The sequence below is a fragment of the Puma concolor genome, chromosome B3 (genome assembly GCF_028749965.1).
Source record: "Puma concolor isolate L17-30 chromosome B3, mPumCon1.1.hap2, whole genome shotgun sequence".
Classification (NCBI taxonomy): Eukaryota; Metazoa; Chordata; class Mammalia; order Carnivora; family Felidae; genus Puma; species Puma concolor.
Genome location: NC_141672.1, coordinates 118480629 through 118501322, shown reverse-complemented (window position 1 = coordinate 118501322; position 20694 = coordinate 118480629). Strand labels below are relative to the sequence as shown.

At 54.2% G+C, this 20694-nt stretch overlaps 1 protein-coding gene and 1 long non-coding RNA gene across 3 annotated transcripts; one reads left to right on the top strand and one right to left on the bottom strand.

Annotated features, from left to right (window-relative positions):
• Positions 1 to 6437: 6437 nt before the first annotated feature.
• Positions 6438 to 10353, bottom strand: CIMAP1C (ciliary microtubule associated protein 1C). Of its 2 annotated transcripts, XM_025919846.2 has the most exons (4): positions 9723 to 10353; positions 8691 to 8801; positions 7673 to 7786; positions 6438 to 7064 (listed from the first exon to the last, which is right to left on the bottom strand). In XM_025919846.2, exons 1-4 carry the CDS (start codon positions 9841 to 9843, stop codon positions 6583 to 6585), a joined length of 828 nt encoding a protein of 275 aa, XP_025775631.1. In that variant the 5' UTR covers positions 9844 to 10353; the 3' UTR covers positions 6438 to 6582. The 2 variants fall into 2 exon arrangements, with proteins under 2 accessions (XP_025775631.1, XP_086567394.1); XM_086711268.1 differs by lacking the exon at positions 9723 to 10353 and having other exon boundaries at positions 8691 to 9713.
• Positions 10354 to 14929: 4576 nt separating this feature from the next.
• Positions 14930 to 18996, top strand: LOC147580335 (uncharacterized). Its single transcript, XR_015252809.1, has 3 exons — positions 14930 to 15514; positions 17439 to 17543; positions 18688 to 18996. It is a non-coding gene; the product is annotated as an uncharacterized LOC147580335 (long non-coding RNA).
• The last annotated feature ends 1698 nt before the right edge of the window (positions 18997 to 20694 follow it).

Here is a 20694-nt window from a genome sequence, read left to right as displayed (position 1 = left end):
CCCCTGATTGATGAGGCTGTTTCCTGTCAAGAAAAACTCCCCTCTGTGGCAGACAGCGGAGGGAAAGGTTCCCAGGCCCAAGGGCCAGCCCATCACCCTATACCTGCCCAGACCTGGACCCCTGTCCTGCTCTCACAGCCCACACTTCCCATGATTCCCCCAGTTCCACACACTGACACCCAGCGAGGATGTGCACCTGAAGGGCCTGGCTCCCCAGTCAGAGTTCCACCTTCCCAGACCTGCCATGTACTCACCCCTTTGCAGCGTCCTTCAAAACAGAGCCACCGCAGGGGCCAAGGCTGGACATGCCAAATTCCAGAATGGATCTCTGAGGGAATCTAGCACACACATGTTTCACAGATGAGCCAGAGGTCCAGAGAGGGATGGCTTTGCCCAAAGTCACACAGCAGCACAGTGGTGTGGCTGAGACCTGAGCCACAAGACCCTGGACTAGTCATTTCCAGGTGTGGTCATAGCTGATTTCTGTGGTGCCGATGGGGATACTTTTCATCTCCAAATAAGGACTCCTCTCTGGAGAATCTATGGACTTGGGTTAGACTCCCTCCTCCACCACTTCGTGTCTGAAAGTCACAACATCTCTGCGCTTCCTCACCTGAAAAATGGGCTCAAAAGTGACCCTGACCTTCTGGGTCGTCATGAGATTCAAGTGATACAATGCAGGAAAAGTCCCAGGACAGAGCTGGGCTCCTAGCAGGTGCTCCCTAGGTGATGGAGATGGCCCTTCACCATCCCTAATGACTTAAAGGGCCCCACTGCCTGATTTGCTAGGAGGAGAGGGTACAGTTTAGGGCAGGTAGAGCATAAGGAACAAAGAGAGGATGTATATAGGCCTGAAGGATGGGAGTGAGGCTGCTTCCTGCCGGAAGAAATCCTGAAAGGATCCCTGGAGCAGGAGGCTTCAGGCAGATGATTCAGAGCTTCACCTCTCTCGCCCTAAGGCCACTTTGGGGCTTTCCAAGCACCACAGGGCTAAGGGGAAGCACCTTGCCCTAAAAGCCAATGCCAGCCCAAGCTTCTTCCCTGGATGACCTGCAGCCAAGCTTCTCACCTCTCTAGGCATCTGCAAACCGGGCCAGAGAGAACCAGACAACTCTCACTAGAGGCATCCTCCCGTTCTGACCCTCGTGCAAGCCCATCCCCTGCAGTACCCAAATCTTGCCACTGGGTAGCAGCAGGGAGTAAAGCCGGGGTCCAGCCTCCTTCCTGCTGCAGAGGCTGCAGCCGCTGCTGGCCAGTCCCACCCCAGCACCAGGAGTTCTTTGCACCCCTACACCCTCAGTTCCTCCAGGGAACCAGAGCTGGGTAACCACCCACATCCAGACATGTGATCCTCCCCCCCCGCCCGGCCCCACAGAGCAGCCAGCATTCTCTACACTTTTTCGGATGGGGAAACTGAGTTCCAGAGAGGGGAGGACTTGTTCTAGGTCACAAAGCAATCACGGCAGAGCCAAGTGTCCAAACCTCTCTCCCAGCCTCCAGCCTCCCGTGGAGGCTGCGTGAAGGGACAGACTTGGGCTGGAATCCTGGAACTCTCCCCCGTGGCCATGCGTTACTGGACAGGTTACCCACACTCTGTGACTCTCGGCTTATGTAAGTGCCTGGCACATGGCAAGTGCCCAGCTGCTTTGTTTCAGCTACATATTACACCCTACAAGAGAAGACATGTGTCTGTCTATCTTACCCTCCTCGGTGTCCCCAGAACCCAGCATGGGGAGGGGGAGATGTTCAGAGGAGAACTGATGCCTTGAGGCCCCCTTCTGCCTGGCACTGGGTCTAAGGGTCTCCCTCCCCGAGTGCCTTCCACTCTCCCAGGTCAATCTTTTCATTCTTCTCCACCCTTGGCAACCCTGCCTGGTGCCCACACGCCCTGGGCCCTGGGGTAGCGGCTTCTGCTCACCCCAGCTCACCTTTTCTCCCCATCTCTCTCAGCCCCCTTTTTCTCTGTCCCTGCCTCTCCCTCGGTCCTGCTGAGCCCCTGCTCTGCACTACCTGCTGTGTTTACAAGACAACGATGACAGGTTTTTATTTCTCTCTTTTGTCTCCCTTCCTCCCCTGAAGGGAGACGTGCTTCCCCTCTCCCAGGAAAAAATGAAGGTTCCAGAAGAGAAAAAGCAAACAAAGGACAGTGGGACCATGGGTACCTCCCAACCCCCACACCCACATCTACCCATAGGCCACACATATCCACACCATCCTCCTCTTGTCAGGGCCTCTGAGAACTGCTCTGTTATTTGGGGGGTCATTGAAAATGTCGGTCTTTATTCTAGAGGATAAACAGGGCCAAGGGACTGGGAGAGCAAGAGGGAGAGTGAGAGAAGAGAAAGGGAAGCCAGAGGGAGACAGAAAGACTTAGGGAAGAGCCAGATGGCAGAGCGTGGACACAGAGGGAGAGAAGCCGGGAGGAACAGGACCGGGCAGACTCTCTGCCTCCAGTGAGCTTGGAGATGCGGCTTCTGACCCGCACCAGGACTCCAGGGGCATGTGCTCTCCAACAAGCTCCCCCATCCACACCCCAGCAAGGGCCAGGAACAGGATTGCCAGGTGGCAGGAGCACCTATGCCAGTCCTCCTGTCCTTGGGTGGCCCCTGGAGTGGGCATCTCTGAGTGCTCAAGGCAGGGAGAAGGGATCTGGCTTGTCTTCGTGGGCGAGAGCTCCCAACCAAATGCACCCCATCCAGAGTCAGGACCCCAGACTGGAGGGCTGACCCCCAGCTCACGCCCCAACGCCTTCCTGAGCATGGAGACCCAATCTCCCCTCCCACAGCCCCACCCCCCACCCTGTCTGCACCTGTGCATGGTAGGGAGGGAGCACTCTCATCATTTACTTTACTTCTCCTGGGCAGTGAGAGGTACACCTGAGCCCGAGCAGATGTATGCGTGCACGTGAGATAAAGAGGCGCCTGGAGAGGGGGTGTGCCTATGTAGTAAAAGGTGAGTGTCGGGTACGGTGTGGTGCCCGTATCTGTCTCTCCCTGTGAGTGCAGCATAAAGCCTGTGTTTGGGTCTGGTGTCAGGGCTGTACGTGCGAGGAGTAAGGTGTCGTGTCTGTGCATGCATAAGTGTGTGTGCACAAGTGAGCACATTCTATAAGGAGAATCTGTGCCTTGTCTCTGTGTGTAGGTGGGCAAGGGACATGTGTTTCTGCACAACCCCGACCTGTGTGCCTGTGGATGATGTGTCAATGTGTCTCCCAGGCAGGGCCCCTCTTCCTCCCGGCCCAGGGTCACCATCCTCCCAGCTCCTGGGAGCCAGAGTGACAACTAGCACTCGGGTCTCTCCAGCCACAACAGAATGACAGAGACCAGCAGCCCCAGCCGGTATCGAGGAGCAGGAGCATCATGTGATTGCAGTGTAATTACCACCACGCCCCGCGGGGATGCCCCGTGAAGGTCAGGCCTCTCCTGCCCCGGGAGAGAAAGGAGGAAACTCTGGAGGGCAGCGTGCCATTCACTGACCCTCACCCCCACCCCACTGTCTGCTCACGGTTAGAGAAAGCTGCTTCCATCCTCCCCGCAAGCCGCTCTCCGAACACCTGTTGGGCATGGCTGGGCCTTCACCATCTCTTTGTACCCCCAGGTGCAGCCAGAGCCTGGCATAGGGCAGGAGCTCAGCAAATGTTTATTGGATGAATAAATGAATGATCGTGTCTGTATGCATCACATGCCAGGCTCCAGGGCCCAAGTATCTGAGGGCACAGGTTAAGTCCTACAACCATTCAGACCAGGGGGGCACCTGTGTGGCTCAGTCAGTTAAGCATCAGACTTTGACTCAGGTCATGATCTCGCAGTTCGTGAGCACGAGCCTCTCTTTGGGTGAGCCCCGCTTCTGTCTCTCTCTGTCTCTCTCTGTCTCTCTCTCTCTCTCTCTCTGCCTCTGGTGGGATTCTCTCTCTCTGCCCCTTGCTCACTTATGCTCACTTATTCAGACAAGGATTTCTGCCAGGTCAAGTGTGCCCCCCGCCAAGTTGTTCAGAAGGGGTGGGGTGAGCACTCAGCCAGGCCTGGAAGGCCATGCCCACCAACCTCTTGCAGGTAACCTACCCAGTCACCACCACAGAGGAGGCAAAGCCAAGAGATGGGGATTGCTTTATCAAAAGGTCGATCTCAAGCTAAATGACCCTGTCATTTTGTGGGCTGAGGCACAAAGGAAGTCCCATTCATCTTCCCCGGAGGCCGCATCCCCTTCTTCCCAAGGCCATCTCTCTCCCAAACATCTTCATCCCCCAAAGACTCATTCTGAGTCCTCTAGCCTCCTCTCCTTCCCTTGGGACCACAAACCAAGTGTTAATTCTAGCTTTAGGGCTAATATCCAGTCCCTACCCATATCTGGTGGCAGCTGGAGCCAGGCTGAGGGTCTGTCCTAGATTGAGCCCTGACTCTAGTCACAGACCGACCCAAACCTAGCCACACACTGAGCCCTGGGTCTGGTCACACACTGAACCCCAGACCCTAGTCATAGAGTGAGCCTAGACCTTTATTTAGAGACAGGCCATCAACTTGTCATATGGCTGCTACTTCCTTGGCTCTGGACCTCTGCTTTCTCATTTTTCCAGTGGAGGGCCTTGGAACTGGATAGGCACAAAATCAGAAAATCCCTATTCAAAGGTTGGCCTGTAGCTTCCCTGACCTGGTGACACAGAAGAGCATCAGCCACTGCCACCTGCCAGCCCCCACCCCCATCCAGTACTTTCAGCCCAAGCATCACTAATTTTTGCAGCCGCTGTGATAAATGGCATTGTCGGCAAAATGACATCTTTCTAATCTGCTGCAAGACAGATGGGTCCCCAAGCTCCCTCGTTCTCTCTCGAGGCTGCCCGGACCAGCCTTGTTGAGGAGCGGGGAGGACAGGACAGACATAATACCCCAGGCCTGGGGGCTAGCGGGGTGGCGGGGAGGGAACTTCTGGGCCCTGCGTCAGGTATGATCCCGTGGGGTTTCCTACAAGCCCCTTTAAAAAATACTCAGTGTTGTTGCTGTTGTTTGAATATCCCACAGACATTCTCTGATCCTTTCTACCCAAAGTTAGTTCTTCAGTTCAATTTTCAATTTTAATTAAAACCTGAATATTGCTCACCCTCGAAAGGATGAGCCACCCGACACTGGTTCTGAGGGGCCCTCTCTTCCTGCCTCCCACCATTCTTGGGGCAGCGGCTGTGGAAGAACATGCGTCTGCCTGAGCCATCGGGCCTGGGGGGTATTCTGCCTCCTCTCCTCCCTCCCTGGGCCCCTTTCCCTCTATAGTTCTGGCCTCCCACCCCATTGGCTCCAGGCTACAGAAAAGGGGTGAAATCCCCTTCTGCCTCCTGGACAGGGATGCTGGGAGAGGGGCTGGTCCCAGAGGCAAGGGCAACTCCCGATGGGAGATCTGGATATGAAGAATTAAGGAAGGACAAATGCCAGCCCCAGAGACCCCAGCTTTCCCAGAGATGGAGACAGAGGCCAGAGAGCTGGCACCTATGTGCCCCAAAGCTGCAAAGCTGGAAGGGATGGGGTGGGGCGGGCAGGTGGGCAGGACTGGACTCACGAGTAGGGCAACACTGCCCCCTCCTGGCTCCTCCTCTGCCGGGCACTGCAGGGCTAAGCTGTTGAGTGTGGGGACATACTAGCGGCTCCCCCAAGACCATATGCGGCATACAGACCCTTCTCCCAGAAGTCCACTTGGCCCCTTCGCCTCCTCCTAGGCTGACTGCAGCCTGCAGGCTCTGCCAGTTCTGTCCAACCTTCTCCCGCTGTCCAAAGAATTCTGCAAATGATGCATCTTATCTAGCTCCACCTTGCTGAGGACAAAGCCAGAGTGCCCTCCAATTGCCCACGATCTGGTCCTGTTATTGGCCAGCCTCCTGCAGCCCAGGCTCCTGCCCTCTGAGCCTGTCCCAGGCTCCTGCCCTGTACATTTTGGTCCCACATGCCTGTCTTTTCTCTCATCTTCACCGCCCCCGAGAATACCCTCTCTTCTACACACTGTCTCTTCTTGTCCTCCTATGTCCCCCCCCCCGCCAGGAAAAATCCTCCTACCCCCATCCCCAGCCAGATGACCCCTCCGTCTTCTGCCCTGCTCCTCTCTTGGGTACTGACCACTGCCAGGGATCAGAGTCACACAGTTATGGAGCTGGAGGGAACCTGGACATCCTCCAGACATACGCTCCCCCCCTCACTGTCCAAAGGGCAACCTGAGGCCCAGAGGACAGGAGCTGCACAAGGCCACACCGCCGTTAGTGGCAGAGTTAGGACTAGAACACGGTTCTCCGGAGTCGCTGCCCAGGGTTTCTTGGAGAACACGTGACTGCCTCCCTGGTGAGCCAGAACAGAACTTCTCCCACACAGGGACCCCTACAATGCCTCCCAGTATCCCAGCCCCTCACCCAGGGCAGGGCCCAAAGGAAGCAGCTGTGAGTGTTTGCAAAACAAAAAGCGAAGTAAGTGAAAATATTTATTTAATGCCTTCTGTGAGCTAGACACAGCGGGCACCAACTCTGTTACTCAAAATCTCAGTAAATTGCTCAATTTGGTACAGAAAAATAACTTCTGTGGGGAGGGGTGGGTGAGTGCACCAGGAGGGGCCTTAGTCGTGAATGTCGATGACCAGCGGGCACAGGTGGGGTGAGTGCTTGACGCCCATGGTGAAAGCAGGTGTTCGGGGTTTGTGCACCGTGACCTTCTGGACATCGTGGGAGCCAGGGCCAGGCCGAGGTGTGTGGTCCATCGGGTAGGCAAATCGCTTGGCCATGCTATAGCTGGGGCTGCGGTTCTGGTAGACAGAGGGCTCAGGCCGGGAGCGTGTGGCCGGCCCAGGGCCTCCAGCCACATTCTCCTTGTAGAACCAGTTCTTGTGCTCAGAGGCCAAGCTATAGCAAGGAGCAGCTCGGCTGACAGGGTTATTGGGCCCCAGCAAGAGTGGCAGCTGGTACTTGTTGGGGGCTGGGTTGGGGTCTGTCACCCGGTACGGCCACCGGTAGCCGAAAGCATACTGGGGAGCCCTGCGTTCCCCGGGTGGGTGGGTCTTCTCTAGGTTGTAATGGCAGGAGGCTGGGATGGGGCTCAGGCCTGCAAGTGGATGAATGGAAGGGAGGGGTCTCAAGGCGGGAGCCAGGCCACATCTCCTGGTGCCCAGCTAATGGGTAAGAGGTCTTGGTTAGCCTACTGTGACTTCACTATAACCACTTTATCAACATGCAGGGCCATCAACTCCCCTGCATAGGGCCATGGGCAGGGGGAGGGACTTAGGCCATCCTGACATCAGCACTGACACTGTTGTCATAATATAAAAATCACAAATGTCATCAGAATGCCACCCTTGGAATGTCAGCATCCTGACATCCTCCCTGTGACAGCACCAAGAAAATATCCTGAAATCACGACGGCCTGTGAGCTCATTAGCATGACAATATCCCTGATGCAACATGAGTCCCATGACATTTTTATCAGATCATCACCTGGCGACATATGTGCATAACACTGGCTTCAAGACCTAAGTACTGTGACACAGACATGACAACATCAGTGTCTTAATGTAACATTGCAGGGGGATGCCAGTATCCAAAGACACACCTGGCAGAGGCGAGTCATTACCGCTTGTCCCTGCTCAGGTCCTGAGGGTGAACCCCCATCCTCCAACCTCCCAACTCCCACATGCCTCCCCTGTCCCATCTTACACAGGTTAGAGATGCGCTCTCCCATAGGGACCTGCGTGCAGCTGGACATTCCAAACCGAGTTATTTTGGGATCGAAGAAATAGCAAGGCCCAGGGCTGCAAATGTCTGTGACCCCTGCAGGACAGCCACAGAGAGGCCGGGTCAGCCCCAGAGGCCGCTCTATGGTGAGCCTGGACTGCCTCCAGAGGAGATCCCCCTCCCCCAAACAGAAGTGAGGGCTCCCTTCCGATTCCCTGGGTGTTTTCCAACCCTTGATTTCCTCATCTACAAAATGGGGCTTTTAATGCATGACCTAACAGTCTCCAGAAGTCGCTCAAAGAAACAGATAAAATGACAGCTGCATGGCAGCTTGGGCAGCCCCCATCGGGGATTGGTGCCAAGGGGTAATAATAGACATAGTAGCTATTGTTAGTACTGAGAGGCCCAGCCCCGGACAGGGGGTTCCCCTGCTGAGGAGGATGTGTCATCCCAAGGAGGGACCCAGCAGGCCTCTAGATCTCAGACCCCCAGATACACACCTCAACACCCCTGCCCACCCTTCCTCTCGTTGGCCTCAACCAGCAAGCCCCAGCTCCTCTGTGGCTCTCTGCTCCGGCCCTTCCAAGCATCTCTAAGCCCCTCGGGGAAGCCTTGGGAGCCACCACTCTTTACCATTTTCCCCCACTCCCCAGCTATTCCTGCCCAGCTAAAGTGCCCTGTCCAGAGCTCAGACAGAGAGGAGACCGTACTCTGCCATCTGTACAGTGACAATATCCCTGCCTTCAAAGCTCCCTCAGGAGGTCCAGCCGGGAGCTGCCCACAGCGTTGCCTTTAGAGGGGTGGGTCACCTGGGCATCTCCCTGCTGGCTTGCTTCTGGACCCAGCGGGCCCCCTGGGGGTCCTCTTCAGGGCAGGCCCGAGTTCCCAGGGTCCTGTGGCTACAGATGATGGCTCCCTACCTCTCATTGCGGCCCCAAACATCCAAGGATGATAACCCTAAGCCCGACGAGTAGGGATGACGGGCACGGCGAGCACTCACGCTTCTCCGAGTGCCGTGTGTGCAGACTGTAGGCTGGCTCCTGGAACATGGAGATGTCATGGTCTACATGACCCGTGCAGGATGGCCGGAGGTATTTGGCAGGGCCCGGACCTGCGAGGATGGACGGGGCAGACCTCAGGCTTGGCCCACCCGCCCAGTCAGAGGCAGGGTGCCATGAGAACACTGGGGGCTCTCCTCCCACTGATGTCACACTGCCACAAATCCCACCATCGAGCTTCCCCATGGGGAAAGACAGTGTTTCCACGTAAAATGCAACTGATCTCACACAGGCAATGCACAATATGAAAGATAATAGTCACAATTAGTTGAGAACATATTCTGCACCAGACACCTTGCGAACTATTTTATATGGATCATCTCAGCTAAGCCTCTCAACAACTCCGTAAAACGGATACTATTGTGTTTCCCATCTTACAGATGAGAAAATTGGGGCTTATAAATATCCATTTGGAGGCACCTGGGTGTCTCAGCCAGTTAAGTGTCCAACTTGATTTTGGCTCAGGTCATGATCTCACGATTGTGAGATCGAGCCCCACATCAGGCTCCTTGATGGGCGTGAAACGTGCTTAGGATTCTCTCTCTCTCTCTCTCTCTCTCTCTCTCTCTCTCTCTCTTTCTCTCTCTCTCCCTCATCCTAAACCACCTCCCGCATAGAGCAACAATTAGTCATTAACAATGTAATAAGAATTAGTTTGTCTGCTTTCAGTTGAGAGTAAGATTTGAGAGAAGTGAGGAAAGCTACAGGTGGGCTAAAAGCTCCATTGAATCCCTAGCTTTTTTCCAAAATTGGCCGCATTTCATACCCCATGCTCCCTCCCATCCATACCCCCCTGAAAATTCCCAGCAGCTAATACTGCCTCAGAGGTTCAGCTTGAAGGTGCAGGTCTTTGGTAGGCTTGGAGGAGAGTCCTCTAGAACTTGGCAGGAGGCAGGGCTGGAAGGCTGGGGCACCTTCAGCAGCCCTGCAGAGAAAGAAATCAACCCAGGCTCAGGGCAGGGGACTTCTCTCACCTTTGATCATTGCCATGATCACAGGGGTCTGCTTTACCTCCTGCCGTGACGGCACCTGAACTTTCTCCTCTGGGTGCTGCCCATAGAACACAGAGTTCTTGGCCCTCTTGGCCAGCTTCATGGCTAAGGCCAAGGAGGGGGCAACAGCAGCTACTGAGAGACCCAAACAGTAGGCAAGGAGCTGGACCTGTGTAGAACCTGTTCCAAAGGCCCCTGCCCAAACCCCTGTGTCCACTCTCTCCCCCTCTCCAGAGGCTGCGTGGGGGTTGGGAAGGAAGTCGATCCTCCGGCTTGAGCAGCTGCGGCTGTCTGGGGTGCAGCCAGCCACAGGACCTAGCAGGCTGGAGCTTGGGATGACATCATCGCAGAACTTGGACTGTGAGACCCAGAGTGTTTATTTCCCCCTGTTGCCATGGCAGCTCAGCTTTAGAACCCTGAAAACTAGGCCCCACTGCCCCCTACTCCCAATCAGGCTAAATAGTCTGACGGTCCCCAGAACCCTGGGTCAGGTTAGAAGAAGAGAGAGGTGGAGTGACAGAGCCCGCTCTTCACTCCTGATGGATTGGGTGCCTTGAAGTTGGGGAAAGGAATGGAAAGTGTGGGTGGGTCCTGGGGGATAGGTTCCTGCAGCTCGGACAATCCCTGGGGTGGCCTTCTATCCCCTGCCCCTCCCTCTATCCCCCCCCCCCCCCCCGCCCATTCTGGATATGCCCTCTTTTCTGTTTTTCCTTGGAAAAAGATCAAAGCAATTATTTCACACTAAGGTGTAACTGTCTGCTAGCTTCCCAGACTCCTATCCCAGGGCAGTGTCTTTAGAGATCCACATCTAGCTCAAGGAATGCTTACCTGCTGCTGGCATTCCAGGCAGTGAGTGGGGAGCAGATAAGGAGGACGGAGGGGTGGCACTGAGGCCTGAAAAGCCACTTCCTGTGCCTAGTAGAGAGTACCCCCCAGAGTAGGGGTAGTTTGAGAGGAAACACTGAGGGGTAGCAAAGATACCCAAATGCTAAACAATTGACAGATGAGCCCCGGGGCTGAGGAAATGTTGGTGACACCTTCCCCCCTTAACATTCAGGTTTTAGGGCCCCGGGGCCTGTTTGTACCCACCAGCTCATAGCTGCTCAGACTGGGGATTTGATCTGAACCAGCTAAGAGGGGCTCCCATCTCTGGAAAAGATGACTGCTGGCTTTAGAGAGGGTGTCTGCCACAGCCCCAGGATGCAAATAAAGAAACTGAGGCCGCAAAAGGGGCAAGGACTTACCCAAAGTCTCCCATTATATCAGTAGCAGAGACAGAACCAGGGCACAAACCCAGGGCTCTCTTTGGCTCACAGCCTCTGATCTAATGGAAACCAAACCACACTCTGAGCTCATCCCAACCAGCAGACGCAATGAGGACTCAGGGCCAGGCATGTTGGCACTCCAGAAGCCCTTGTGGGACTGAACGGCTCAAAACAGAGGGCAGGGCCTCACCCAGTGGCAGCAGACCCTCCCTGTGTCCCTCACATGCAGCCAAGCCTCTGATTTCTGGACAGAGCGGGCCAGGCAGGGCTGGGATTGGCCTCAGGCCACAGGCAGTGCTGCCTCCTTACCCCCATCCTCGTCAGCCTTTCCTGGAGGAGGCTGCGGGCCTGCTGGGCCCAAGCCCTGCCAGTCCCCTCACTCTGAGGTGGGGCGGGGACCTCCACCTTCCTGGTCTGGGGAGGCAGGCGGGGTGGAGTCTCCAAGTATCTCAGACCCAGGGAGCCTTCCTACCACACCCCTGCCCTGCTCCTGTCTGTCACCCGTGTGCATGGCTCTCTTGGGGCGACTGAGCCACTAGACCCCAGTCAATCACAAACCACCCACTCCTGCTCCAAATGCTCCCTTCTTTTCAGCCTTTAACAGAGACCTAGCTCGCCCTTGGAGACAGCCCTTGGTCCTCGCTGAAGCTGCTGTCCTGTCTCTCACACCCCCGACCCTCAGAGTCCGAGGAGGAACAGGTCTTTGGTCTCCTTGGCACTCGCCCGGCAGTGTCCCCCTCCCTGTCAGAAGTACCACTCCTCGAGGGTTCCAGCATCCAGGGTGCCCCCCTCATCTCCTCGGGGCTGCCATCTGTCCTGACTTGTAAACCTGGTGGTGTTGGCTCATGACTTTCTTCCCCACCCACCCAACCCCTGCCATCACCCCGGGTGACAAGGCTTTCCAGGGAACCACCGATCCTTTGGCCTCTCAGTTCCCAGATTTCCTCCTCTCCAAACTCCTCCCCTCCACTCCCTCGCAGCCCCCTCTCCCCAGCACACACCAGGCTTCCCACCGCCATCCGGGTCACTGACCATCCACCTCCCTCTGGAAGGCGTGCCAGCCTACACTTCTGGCCTTTGCCACTCTGGCTGCACACATCGCCTGCCAGCAGTGAGACCCCACCGCTCACCGTGCTCCTTCTCCCTGGCCTTCTGTCCCCTCCTGCCTTCACCGCCCTCCTTGTCCAGCTGCCCCCCGGGACACCCCAGCCCTGAGTCACCAGGTCTGCCTTGTCTGCCTGAACCAGGCAGCGAAAAGCTGTTGGGATTAGTATTGTGGCTTCCGAACCCTGCACTGGCCTCCACACTGCCCAGTGCCCATCACCACACCGGCCGGCTTGCTCTCTCCCTCTCCCCAGAGGTCGCTTCAAACACAGCTCATTCCCCTCTACCTGCCCAGCCCTCCTTCCGGCCCCCTGCTCCAACCTCCTTCTCAGCAGAGGAAATAGGCCATCAGACAGCACTCTTACCCAGACCTTCCCTACCCTGCTGTTGGGGCCACCGGCTCCTGCCGCCTACTGCTTCCATTCCCTCCTGGGGCTCAGGAGGGCTCATCAAGACCTTCTCCCATTCCTTCCACCGAATCAAAGATGTCTAACCCCTCACTGGGTCCCTTCCTATCACACATACCCTTCCATCTGTTAGAAACCGTCTTCCTGACCCCACACACCTCTCCTTCACTGCCTGTATCCCTCTCCCTTCGTCCAGACAAACTTCCCCGAAGAGGCATTTTCCCTGTTGTCTCTGTTGTCGCCTCCTTTCACTCTTCAGCTCTGCAGGCTGGCTTCAGGCCGTCACTCCGCCTAAACTATGACCTGACAGGGAAAGCTGCAGCCAATGGACACTTCTCACCCTCGTCAGATTGGCTTCCAGGACCAAATGACCAACCACTCCCTCCCTACCCGCAGCACCCCATGTCCCCACTGCCCCTTCCCAGCCTTCTTCCTGGCTCCTCCTTCTCAATCTGACCTTTCAATGTTGGCATATATCTATTAATTGCAAAAGGAAAAACAGTAACTCTACAGGGAGAATCCTGGCAAGCACCACCTCAACCACGTGATGTAAATTAACATCATCAACAGTGGGACAGATAAATGTCTTGCACCTCCTGGGGGAGGCACTGACAAGGGCACAGCATCACTTCTGGGTTCTTCCCACTGCAGATGCAGGATCTGAATCCAATTATGAAGAAACTAGATAAACTCAAATCAAGATTCACTTTGCAAAAATGGCAATGTCATGAAAGACAAAGAAACACCGAAGAAAAACACTTTTCCAGATTAACAGAAACTCAAGAGGTTTCTCAATGAGGGGGCCCTCAATGAGGGGGCCCTGGCTGGCTCAGTCGGTTAAACATCTGACTCTTGGTTTCGGCTCAGGTCATGATCTCATGGTTCATGAGTTCGGATCCTGCATGGGGGCTCCACGATGGCAGTGCGGAGCCTGCTCAGAATTCTCTCTCTCTCTCTCTCTCTCTCTCTCGCTCTCTGCCCCTCCACCACTCGCTCTCAAAATAAGTAAATAAACTTTAAAAAAAAAAAAAAAAGGAAAAGAGGACAACAAAATGCAATGCCACAGCCAGAATTCTCTTTTGCTATCAAGGATATTACTGGGGAAATTGGCAAAACTGGACAAAGGTCTGTGGCTAATTAAGAACATTGTACTAATGTTAATTTCCTGATTTTGATCATGGCTGTCTGGTTGTGAAAGAGAAGGCCCTTGTTCTTAGGAAATAGCCACCGAAGTATGCAAGGATAAAGGAGCATCATGTCTGCAACTTAACTCTCCAATAGCTCAGGAAAAAATACATATATACCTAGAAAATTTAATATCTGGTGAAATATTAATGTTTGGTAAATCTTGTGAAGAGTATGTGGGAAACATCTGTAATGGTCTTGTTGCTTTTCTGCAAGTGTGAAATTATGTCCCAAAAAAGGTTAAGAGGAGAACTATTAGTGTCTCAGCGTTCAGTCCTGGGCCTTCCTGTCATTTTACCCCACCCACCTCTCGCCAGGGAAGCCCACCCTCTTGTTGCTTCAGTCCCACTGTCTGTCCTCCAACAATTCCCAAACAGACGCGCCCCTGGCCCAGGCCTTCTCGGGGGCTTTGACCCACACGTCCTACAGCCTACACTGTATCACTGGGTTTCTCACAAGCACCTCAAAATCAACATACCCAGAGGCGCCTGGGTGGCTCAGTTGGTTAAGCATCCGACTCTTGATTTTGGCTCAGGTCGTGATCCCATGGTTCTTGAGAACAATCTGACAGCACAGAACCTGCCTGGGAGTCTCTTGCTTTGCCCCTTCCCCACTCTCTGTCTCAAGATAAATAAAATTTTTTAAAAGTAATATTTGTTGAATGAATGAATGAATGAATGAATGGGTTGATCCATTGATTGATCAAGGAAACGTTCCTTCTTGTGGGAGCAGAGTCCCAGCGCCATGCCCAGTCTGGCTCACTGGACTACTACTTATACTTGGATGGGTCTGTATCAGTTATCCGCTGCTGCATAATAAATTATCCTCAAAACCTAACAGCCTAAGATGGCAATACACGTTTACCATTGCATATAGTTTCTGTAGGTCAGGAATTTAGAAGTGGCATAGCTGGATGGTTCTGGCTTCAGGCTCCTCAAAAGACAGCAATCAAGATGGCAGTAAGGGCTGCAGTCATCTGAAGGTTTGACTGGTGCTGGCAGACCCATTTCCAAGATGGCTCGCTCACATGAGTGGTGAACTGGTCCTGGCTGTTGGCCAAAGGCCAGAGTTCTTCTCCACATGGGCCCCCCACGGGCTCCTCAGGTCATGGTGGCTGGCACGCAGAGCAAGCAGTCAGAAGAGAGCAAGGCAGTAGCTGCCATGTCTTTTATGACCTCACCTTGGAAGTCACACTCAGTCACTGCTGCAGTCCCTTAGTGGCCACGCAGGTCAGCCCTATTCAGTGTGGGAGGTGGCTAAACACGGGTGCAAATGCCAGAAGGTGGGGGATGACAGAGGGCCATCTTGGAGGCTGGCTACCACAGGATTTCACTGTACAAGGAGAGCGAGCCAATGGGGTCAGTAGGGGCTGAACTTCAGTGTTCTCATGTAGGGCGGCATCCTCACTGAGCCCCACACAGGCTGAAGACAGCTCTGCCAGCGTGCCCTGGCTGTCTCTTGGCTGTCCATCTTGCCTTTCCTTCAAGGGACACCTGGGAGTCGCTCAGAGAGTAGGACCCTGGCATCAACGGTTGCCGTCATCATAACCACCAGGCACAGCCCTTCGTGGTTTATAAAGCGCCAGCATCTCTGCTGGAAAACATCGTGCAAGCACCATGGCGGTTCTACAACGTACAGATGAGAGAAGAGGTGCAGAGACGCGAAGTGACTCACCTGAGGCCACACAGAAAAGGCTTGGCAGAACTGGACCTCTGGCTCCTGACCCGACATTCTTTCCACTGCCCTGCCCAGCCGCCAGCTCAGACCCACGTCTCCTAACGCCCATCACAAGCTTCATTTCCGTCCTGAGCAGGTATTTTACATCCCTCTTTTAGGAGCCCTGCCCTAACCCCCAAAGTTGCCTGCCCCGTGCTAGACTCGGAGCAAGCATGTTCACAAAGTTTCCATCCAGACAAGGATTCTTCCTTCCCGCCTCCCCAGACGTACTCTCTGCAGGCTGCTGATGTCTGCTGGTGGAGCACAGCAGGGGTTAACAGCATGAACCAACATTTAGAAATAGCATGACCCCAGGGGAGTCAGCTGTGGCCAGCTGCTCATAGCCACTGAAGCCACAAGCTTTTGTGGACACGGTGTGGAAAATGAGTCCTGCCCCTTGGACCAGAGGCTCTGAGGGGATCCTGCACCACCCCTCACCCCTGTCTCCCCTGCAGGGTATGGGTGTGGCTCAAAGCCTGCCCCCGATCAGAGCAAAGCCTTGCCACTAGCTTCCCATTCGCAGCTGGCTCCTGAAGACAGCAAACACAACTTCTGAGCTCCTGAATTGTGTAATTGTTGGGAATAGCTGCCCCCGCCCCTCCTGAGCCAGGCTGCCTGCACTTACAGGAGCCCCATGGATGCCTCCAGCCAGGAACAGAAGCAAGACCACTCCCAGCAGAGGCCCGGGTCACAAGCCCAGGCCTGGGAGCCCCTGGCCATGAGACTGCAGGGCCATGGAACTGGGGCCAAAAGCTTGTGTCCCTTTGCGCAGTAGTGGCCTGGGTTCTGTGTCCTTCATGGCAGAAGGCCAATTCCCTGAGGGCAGGACCTGGGCGGCTGGAGTACACCCCAGTGCACACGCCACTCCATCTGGGGCATAAGTACCCACCATTTACCAGCACTCTGGCTTCGGCCACAGGTTCCCTGGGTGGAGCCCATGTGGTCAGAGTGCAAAACACAGAGGCGCTCAGACTGCCAGGCGTTGGCCAGGGGCAGGACCAAGCCATAGCTGCTGCCAGAGCCGGCACTGAGTCCAAGAATCATTGAGGGTGAGAGTGACCAGGAGTACGTGTCCAGCGTCTTAGCTGAACTCTGCCGGTAGGGAAGTAGGTGATGCTGGGCTTTTTGTTGTCTTGTTCTCCCAGAGGCTGATCACTTGGAGAAACTGAGGCAGCACATGCCATAGGTCTCTGAAGCTTCAGGACACTTTGAATCCTCCTTCACCTGAGGTGTGAGCATCCTTTTTCATTCTTCGAGAGTGTTCTGGGTTTTCCTCTCCCCTGCCCCAAGTGTTGTGCAGTACTTTGCTGAGAAGAAGTCAGTCTAGGGGAAAGGGAGGCATTGAGTAACGCCTCCTGACCAGGCTAGGGATGCCCTGGGAGGCACCAGGAGAAGAGATCACTACTCCAGGGAGTTTGTGGAAAGGCAGAAAGGACTGGGAGGGCTTCCTGGAGGAAGTTGAGATATGGCCGGGAAGGCAGGGGCACTCAGAGACGGTCACCGAGGGCACCTGGCCAGCCCACGCCAGAGAACTTCGTGACATAGGTGGGTCCTGGTCAGTTCTGCTCAGGACCTGGCCTTCAGGGTCCCAGAGAGGCCTGCTGAGGAGGCCAGGGAGGGGACAAATGAGAAGCAGGCACTGCCGGGTCCAACAGCCTTTGCTCTTGAGACAGCAGGAGGTGGTCAGAGATCAGTTCCAAAGCAACATGGGGCCTCAACTTTCTGCCAGTCTGCTGGCATGATGTCGTTCAGCACCTATCCAGGGTTCCAGCCCTGGGCTACAGGCTAAACAAAGGCCAAGCTTTGTGTGCAGGAGCCCCAGCATCCTGTATCTCCACTAGAGCCTCAGTTTTCTCATCAGCGCAAAGGGAATGCTATCCCCCAACACGCATACTTCCCAGGGTTGTCAAGAGATCAGGTGAATGTTTTGTAACTGGGAAGGCCCAGCAGACAAGCAAGTGCGGGTTAGTACTGCTGTGCTTGTTGCCATTATTTTTCCAGGCCTGTGTTTCTCTCCCTAGCTAGCAACGAGGCAGGGGGAGGCTGCGACCTAATCCTGACTTGAACCTCAGCTGTGGGCGGGAACTTGTCTGGAGGCTCCACAGACATACTCCCGGTAGTGGTGGGTAAGTCTGCGTGGGTGGGATTTGGGGAGATGAGAGAAGATGGGAAGGGGGAAGGAAGGGAGGAGAGGGAGGGGGAGGGAAGGGGAGGGCAGATGGGGTGGGTAGAAATCTCCACCCAAGTTTTTTGATTCATAAAGAAGCAGAGGCCTTCTCTTCCCCTCTTCTTTCATTCAGAAAAAGAAAACTCTTTTCCTCCAAGCACAGTTTTCCCGGCAGCACCCCCAACCCTAGGCCCGCACTTGGCCAGTAATTAACCCCTCACAAGGACCAGGTGCCTTGCTGACTTGGGGAGAAGGAAAAACAGGGACAAGTTGTGAATCAATGGCTTTACTGCCACTGAGACCAGCTGAGCACAGCCCCGCCCCAGGCCTCCTAGGGTGAACCAGATGGGAGTCCTTCGGTTTGCCAAAATCCCCACAAAACAGCAGCACCGGCTTCTTAGCCAACCCCAGTGCACATTTATTGAGCACCCACTGTATGCAGTCGCCTCTGGTGGGGAAAGTTCAGCCTCTGGTGGGGAAAGTTCAGCCCTGAAGGGGCTGACTTTTCATCAAGGGAGGCAACAGGTATGAAGCTGTGTACAAACTGTGAGGGGCAGAAAGACGTGAGGACTACAGAGAAGGAAGAGAAAGGACAAGTGTCTATGGAACGTCTGCTGCATGCCAAGCCCCGGGCTAGGCACATGAGGTACACCAGTGTACGGAATCCTCACTGACCCAATTCTACAAAGGAAAAAACCGAGTCACAGGAGAGGTGAAGCAACTTGTTCAAGGTTGGACAGCTAAGTAGGAGAGCTGGGATTCGAACTCAGGGCCTAGGTTCAACATCAGCATTTACAAACACCACACAGACACCACACCATCACACTACGCTGTGGTGGTTAAGAGCACTGGGCTTGGGGTCAAAGACCTGGTTCCACATCTTCGCAGCTGTGTAGACTTGCTCAAGCCCCTTAATGTCTCTCAACCTCAGTTTCTTCATCTGTAAAATGGGGCTCAATTTTGTTGCAAACTATGAAGTGTCATTATACTTGGGAGGACAGTCACTAGTGAAAGAGAGGGCTTGGACACTCTGAAAAATGGTGTGGAGTTTCCTCAAAAAACTAAAATTAGAAGTACCATACGATCCAATATTTCCCTTCTAGGTATTCAGCAGTTCAGAACCGCAGAACCTCTGGATCCAATATTTCCACTTCCAGGAAGAAGAAATCAGAAACACCAATTCCAAAGGTTACATGCACCCCTCTGGTCACAGCAGCATTATTTACAACAGCCAAGATATGGAAGCAGCCCCAGTGTCCATCGGCAGATGGATGGATAAAGAAGATGTTGTGTATATGTACAAAGCAACATTACTCAGCCATAAAATGAAAAGAGCAAAACCTTGCCCTTTGCAATGACATGAATGGAGTTAGAGGGTATGATGCTAAATGAAATAAGTCATACAAAGTCAAGTACCATATGGTTTCACTTATATGTGGAATCTAAAAAACAAAACAGGAGCGCCTGGGTGGTTCAGTTGGCTAAGCATCCAACTCTTGATTTCAGCTCGGGTCATGATCTCATGGTTGTGAGATCGAGCCTGTAGGCGGGCTCCACACTGAGCGTGGAGACTGCTTAAGATTCTCTCTCTCTCTCTCTCTCTCTCTGTCTCTGCCCCTCCCCAGCTCAAATGCGCACTCTCTCTCTCAAAATAAATACATAAAATAAAAATAAAAATACAAAACAAATGAACAAACAAACAATAACAGAAGCACAGTCATAAATACAGAGAACAAACTGGGGGGGGTGCAAAATAGGAAGGGGATTAAGAGGTATAAACTTCCAGTTATAAAATAAATACATCAAGGGGATGAAAAGAACAGCACAGGGAATAGTCGATAATATTGTTATAACTTTGATGACAGATGGTAACTATACTCATTGTGGTGAGCCTTTTGTAATATATATATACCACTATGGTGTACATCTGAAACTAATATCATATATGATATTTATACATATAATATACATTATAATATATAATTTATAATTTTTTTAATAAGAAATGTTTAAAGGTGGGGAGGAGCTGGGAAGAGAGTGCTGGTGGGGTGGGGGTGGGAGCGGGCTAGAGCAGGCAGGTGTGAAAGAAGGATTCTGTTGAGAGAAGGGAGGGGACAGCACTCTGGGGCACTCTTCCACCCATCTGCTGGACAGAGAAGCTGAGGCCAGGCGATGCAGATGCTGGGGCCAGGCAGAGAGCGGGCAGAGTCTCCGGGGTTGGACGTTCTGTCTCAGGAGTGCCCTCTCTCCTGTGGTTTGGGACAAGACTGATGTTGTTGCCTGGTGGGGGGCCAAGAGGAGCAGGGCTCAAAAGCTTTTAGGTGGGAGCTAAATCCGGGGCCAGATTTCCAGGAGGCAGCCCCAGGAAGTTGAGACACCTGCATTCAGGTGTTAGGATGCCCGGGGTTCTAGTCCCAAAGGGCCAGGGACCTACACTCCCCCTCGGGCCTTGTAAGAACCACTTCCAGCTCTGAGCCACAGTTTTCTCTTCCATAAAATGAGGGGTGGGGGGAGTGGTTCTCACTCACCTCACAGGGTTATTTTGAAGCAAATGATACTGTGGGATTGAGAATCCCTCCTGCCTTGTGGGAGAGTCTAGAACATCTCTCCTTTACAGGCTGGGAAGTGGAGGCTCTGCAGGGTAGAGACGGTCAAGGTAACAATGCCAGAGGACACAGAGCAGTGCAGAACCTCAGACCAGTGCCTCTCTGTCCAAATGAAGACCCGAGGAGGCCTCAGAGAAAGCAGCCCCAAAGCAGTCTCTGTAGTGGTAGACAGCTGTCCTCGTAGGCCTGGAGCAGACACACACACACACACACACACACACACACACCAATCCCTGCAGGGCAAGAGTGAGACAAGTGAGGTAGGTGAGGGGGCTTGCCCAGCTCAGGTCTCCTCCCGGAGGGGGTCTCCTGGAGCCCTTGGGTCAGAGCTCAGGGAGGGCTTGGATCTAGGCTCCTCTGCGACTTTGTTCCAAAACTCCAGGGTGGAGCCTGGATCTAACGCAGCTGTAAGGGTCCTCTCACCCCTGCCCGGGGAGGAGGCAGCCCAGCACGGGCCCTTTAAGAAAGTTGGGGGTGAGGGGGGCCAACGGGGGAGCCCCAGCC

What these genes read in the sequence shown, in the direction of transcription:
- CIMAP1C (XM_086711268.1), bottom strand. Translation starts at nt 8,934, where the DNA reads ATGGGGAAGCTCGATGGTGGGATTTGTGGCAGTGTGACATCAGTGGGA. An exon ending in CACACGGCACTCGGAGAAGC is followed by an intron (nt 7,787 to 8,690) that starts GTGAGTGCTCGC and finishes GCTGTCCTGCAG; the next exon opens with GGGTCACAGACATTTGCAGC. An exon ending in AGAGCGCATCTCTAACCTGT is followed by an intron (nt 7,065 to 7,672) that starts GTAAGATGGGAC and finishes ATCCACTTGCAG; the next exon opens with GCCTGAGCCCCATCCCAGCC.